The sequence below is a fragment of the Mandrillus leucophaeus genome, unplaced genomic scaffold (assembly GCF_000951045.1).
Source record: "Mandrillus leucophaeus isolate KB7577 unplaced genomic scaffold, Mleu.le_1.0 Scaffold212, whole genome shotgun sequence".
In the NCBI taxonomy this organism is placed as follows: Eukaryota; Metazoa; Chordata; class Mammalia; order Primates; family Cercopithecidae; genus Mandrillus; species Mandrillus leucophaeus.
In genome coordinates, this window is record NW_012102166.1 from 1,477,629 (window position 1) to 1,482,500 (window position 4,872).

Here is a 4,872-nt window from a genome sequence, read left to right on the forward strand (position 1 = left end):
AAAAAAAAAAAATAGGAGTCTCAGACAGATGGAAGCAGGGGCCGAGGGTGGCCTGTGCCTGTGCTCAGGGCTTCCCCGCCTTCCTCAGCTGCGCTTTCTTCTTCTTGGCCCCGCTCTGAAGCAAGCCGGGACTCCTGCTGACCAAAGCCAGCCTTGCCTTTCTCCGTGCCGGCGCAGACAGTGGTGATTTGCCCAAGACCCCCTTTTCGGGAAGAGCCTTCTGATGCTGCTTTTGGCCTGCAGGTTCCACGGGGGACCTGGGAGCTCCATTCACCTGGGACGGCTTCTGGCTTTTCTTCTGCAGTTTTGGGGATTTGGCAGCGGTGCTGGGGCTCAGAGTGGGGGTGCCAGGGACTGGACTCTTGGTGGCAGGCGTCCCGTTTGCCTGGGCCGGGACCTTGGCCTTTGTCCTGTTCCTCTTCTTCCTGCCCATGCTGGGGGGCTGGCTCCCGCCGGTGGCTGCAGGCGTGCCATCCTCTGCTAGCGTGCCATCCTCTGACTTGCGTTTCTTGCGCTTCTTTGTCTCTGGCAAGAATCCCTTTTTCTTCCGCTTCTTGCTGGTGGGGCTCTGGGTGGCACTGGGGGCCTCCTTGGCACTCTTCTTTTCCAACTTGGGGCGCCTGAAGGGAAGTGAGCAAGGGAAGAAGGTGCCCAGTGAGGGCAGCAGCCACCGCCACCTCCACCTGGGTCCTGTGGGGCCCCAGAGGCCTATGGCTCCCGCATCTGAGCATGCGCTTGAGCACGTACATGTGCAGCAGCGTGCGGGTGTTCCCAGCCCCCGCCCCAGGTGTGCGTCCCCCTCCCAGAACCTACTGGACTCCCAGGGTTTTCATGGCCTGCCAGTAGAGGTCGTGCAGGCGGCTGGAGCCGGTGGAGTGTGCCCGCTGCTGTAGGCTCTGCTGTTGCCCCTGCAGCACGCCCAGGAGCACCGTCAGGTCTAAGGTCAGCTTCTGCAGAGGGTGGGAAGGCAGAGCTATGGGGACCATAGAGGGCAGGGCCTCTCCCAGGGACCACAGAGGACAGGGCCTCTCCCAGACTCCCAGTCTTCCCACCTTTGCCCTGCTGCTGCCTCACCAGTAACCCCTGCCCCTTTCCGGGCCTCAGCCTCTCCTTCTGCCTGTTACGTCGTCCGTGTCTGTCACCGAGGGAGGCAACACGCACCCCAGGTGTTGGTTCTCGTCCTTCCCATAGGCGAAGGCCTGGTCTCAAGAGTCTCGGTGTCCTCCCCTCCAGCAGTGGCCCTGGCCCGCCCACCTCCAAGAGGGCCACTTCCCATCACTCCATCACCACAGGGCTGCCAGAGCCCTTCCCCACCCACCCCTGCCACCTTCCTGCACATCCTGAATGGGTTATTGTTGGAATCCGCTGGCTTCCAGGAGCCCTGCTCTCCCGACTTCCTCACTATCACCCCGTGTCGAGGCCCCGTCCCGGGCCCCACCTCTGCCTGCCAGCACACCGGTGGCAAGCTCCCCCTCCACAAGGGCTGCTAGCACCCATGCTGAAGATTCCCAAACCCTGCCCTCTGGGCCAGACCAGGGGACCCACGTGGCCACCTCCAGCTGCCTCCTGGCCCTGCCCTGATGGCCACCCACACCCTGCGCCAGGCCTGGAAACCTGACTGCCCACCCTGGCTGTTCTCCAACCCTTCCAGTCTCCAGCCCTGCCAGCCCCTTCTCGGCTTTCTCAGTGGATGTGACAGCACCACACCCCCTCACGCCGCCCTGCAGGAGGAGGACAGGGTGGCACAGTCCCTTCCTAAGTCACTCACCCATCCATGGTTCGGTAACTGCCCAAATGACAATCCAGAGCCCTGGCCCAGGCGCTCCGAAGTTTCCCCACGTGACCCCCATCCCTGCAGTCCAGCCTGGGCATGGCACTGCTGCCCGGGGGGCCCTGAGGCCCCCAAGAGGAACCCCAACACGACCCCAGGCTGGGCCCCTGCCTCACCTCCTGTTTGCAGGTCCTGAAGAGAGCGTTGAGCAGCTCCAGGGAGGACAGTGCCTGCTGGTGTTCTGTCTTGGTCTGCGCCTCCCCCAGCACGCGCAGGTTCTAGGGGAGGGTGGCCAGGCTGAGGCGCTCCGGAGAGCGGCTCAAAGCCTTTCTGTTTCCCCGCCAGGACTAGGGCCCAGAGGCAGGGACCGTCTCCTGGGACAACCCCAGTTCCCCCCACTCCCGACTCAGGCTCCAATCCTCACTTCTCTCCCAGAGATCGGAGAACTCTCCCAGAGAACTGACTCTGAGGGGGTAGGGAAAGGGGCGCCCCCGGCTGTTACCTCAGTGACCTTTGCTAGGACCTGGCCCATCAGCTGCTTCCACTCGGGGTCCTCAAAGCACGACCTCACCTCCCGCAGGGACAGGGCCTTCTGGAGCAGCAGGCAGGCCTGTGGTTGGGCAAAGGTGGGTGGTAGGAGCCTCGGCACATTGGGTGCGCACGGCTCAGGGACGCATGAGGGCTCGGGGCCTGCCGGGCGCTGCCGTGGGCAGCGTGCGAGGCTGCCTGCTGCTCTGGGCTTTGTGGCCACCTGCTCCCAGGCCTTCGTGTGCAGGTGGGGGACACCAAAACCTCCCGGCTGGACAGAGGTGGGACCTCAGGTTGGGACAACTCCTGCCCATTACTGGCTTAATGCCATCTTCCTCCAGCCTGCCCCCGACAGCCCTGGCACCTGAGCAGATGCTACCAGGGGCGTCCTCTGTGTGGCAGGACAGGCAGCAGTGGCTGCGGGAATGAGGCCGGCCCTGCCCCCTCTGCTCCTCTGTGTTCAAGGTGTGGCAGGGGCCAGGGCACGGCCACCCCCATCAGAGAGCGTGTACCACAGTCAGGCCACTAAGGCAGGGACGGCTGTGCCCGTGCTCACCAGGGCAGCGCTCTGGGGCCTCACAATATCCAGTCAGAAGAGGGTTAAGTGGGTTAATTCAGACAGGCCCTGGGCTGGGAGCTGGGAAGCCTCTTACCTGATGGCGGGGCCGTACTGGGCCTGTGACATGCTGGACCAGGATGGGGAGAAGCCTCTTACAGAGAACCTGGTGGGGAGTGACAAGGGCTGTGAGGTGCAGGCTGGGCTGAGCAGGGACCCTGAGTCAGCAGGGCAGGGCCCAACACTCACCGGGTGCCGGGAGAAGAGGCTGAGGAACATGGGAACTGTGAGGGGGCTGTTGCGCTTGGTCAGGAAGGAGCTCAGCGCTGATGAGTACACCCGGGTCACCAGGTTCAAGTCCAAGCAGCTGGCAGCCTAGGCCAAGCGAGAGAGGGTTGGGTGAGGCCAGGAGAGGGGTCCCTGGGACGGGAGCAGAGCCTGGCCTCCCTTCAGCAGGCTGAGGGTTGGGTCCTGGGGAAGTCCCGGCCTCCCCTCCCTGGCTGTGAAATGCCTGGGGCTGCGCCTGGGGCTGCTCCTGGGCCAGGCCCTGCTCACCTGCGGGCCGGTGGGCACGGGGCTGGGGTCAGTGCCGGCTTTCTGCTTCTCCTGTGTCTCATGCCCGCAGCCCTCGGCAGTGCTGCCCTTTAAGACCCGGAGCAGGTAGAGGGAGGCGTTGAAGTGGTAGAGGGCGGTGGCGGAGTCGGGCTGGCGGCCAGCCTGCTGCACCAACCGCTCCACCTGGGCATGCAGTGCCTCTGTGCGCTCGCCCAAGTCGTGGCAGTAGCGCCGGGCACGGCACAGGTGGTGCCTGTGGGTGGTGAGGACGAGAGCTGGTCACAACATTCTCGGTCCACTCTGCTCCGCCAAGCAGAGCCAGCCCAAGTCCCACTTTACAGGTGGAGAAACAGACCTAGAAGACAGAGGAGACCCAGGCCACAGAGGAAGGCCCAGGGCCGCCTGCAGGCTGCTTGGAAGCCGTGTGGGCTCAGCGTGCTTGGGGGAGCAGAGCACCCCAGGGGAGAACAGAACAGCTCCCTGAGCGGAGGCTGCACCAAGGGCCACCCACCCGCCTGGGGCACCCCTCCCGCCCACACTTGTCTCTCCTGGGGTTGTGGCCTCCCGGCCTTGTGTAAAGTAAGACAAGGGTTGGTGTGCTCAGAACCCTATGTAGCCCTGCAGGGGTGGGGACACAATGGGACAAGACGCAGGATGCTCAACTAACACTGTCCACGCACACTGGCAGAACTATCTGAGAAGGCGTGGCCTGGGGCTGGGAAGAATGCACTGCCAGTCACACTCCCCTCCCTCCAGACTATCCATGCAGCGCCCGGGTCCCAGGCCTTCACCTCGCCAGCACCTGAGCTCTGCAGGCAGGTCTACCTGGCACCTGCCTCTCTCCTGGGCCCCCTGCCTCCAGCACGGCCCCTCCCAAACCCTTCTCTGCACTGCCAGCCATTTCTGAAAAGGGAAACCAGACCCAGACCCTTCCCCACGCCAATGCTCTTGCTGATAATGCCTCCGTGGCCCCCAGCACCGCTAGGGTCAGGGCCTGCAAGGGTGCAGGGGCCCGTGGCCTCGCTGCTCACCTGACCTTCCAGCTCCGTGTCTGACCGGCTCCCGTCAGGATGCTCTTCCTCCCTCTCCGCCCTGCCCAAGGCCTCCCAGCCTGACAAACTCTCACGCACGCTACACCTCTGAGGACTGGGTTGGGTGTCCCCTGCCACAGGTGCTCTCACTGTCCCCCTCCACCCCCACTCGAGACTGTCAAGGGCAGGGATGGCCCCCAGCTCCAGGGCACTGCTGGCACTGTGGCGGGAGAACGTGGGAATGAAGCAAGGACTGTGGGATTCACTGAATGACGTGTGCCTCTAGGGCTGAGCGGGGAGCCTGCAAGCTGGGGGCCCAGGCTGGAAGCCTGGCTCTCTCCTTCCTGTGCAGACAGCAAGCCTAGAGCTCTGGCCCTCCTGCGCCTGGGGGCTGCCGGCCGCACCCGCCCGCCCTGCCCCACGGTGCTCAC

At 64.4% G+C, this 4,872-nt stretch overlaps 1 protein-coding gene across 1 annotated transcript in view; it reads right to left on the bottom strand.

Moving 5' to 3' along the window:
- MYBBP1A (MYB binding protein (P160) 1a) overlaps positions 1-4,872 on the bottom strand; it is a 16,698-nt gene continuing 11,826 nt past the window's right edge. Inside the window, exons 19-26 of the mRNA XM_011980460.1 lie at positions 4,339-4,661; positions 3,411-3,685; positions 3,105-3,230; positions 2,953-3,021; positions 2,274-2,381; positions 1,948-2,049; positions 814-950; positions 1-620 (exon numbers count right to left, since the gene is read on the bottom strand). Coding sequence (XP_011835850.1) covers positions 65-620; positions 814-950; positions 1,948-2,049; positions 2,274-2,381; positions 2,953-3,021; positions 3,105-3,230; positions 3,411-3,685; positions 4,339-4,661 — 1,696 coding nt within the window. The 3' untranslated portion in view covers positions 1-64. The remainder of the gene's footprint in view (positions 621-813; positions 951-1,947; positions 2,050-2,273; positions 2,382-2,952; positions 3,022-3,104; positions 3,231-3,410; positions 3,686-4,338; positions 4,662-4,872) is intronic.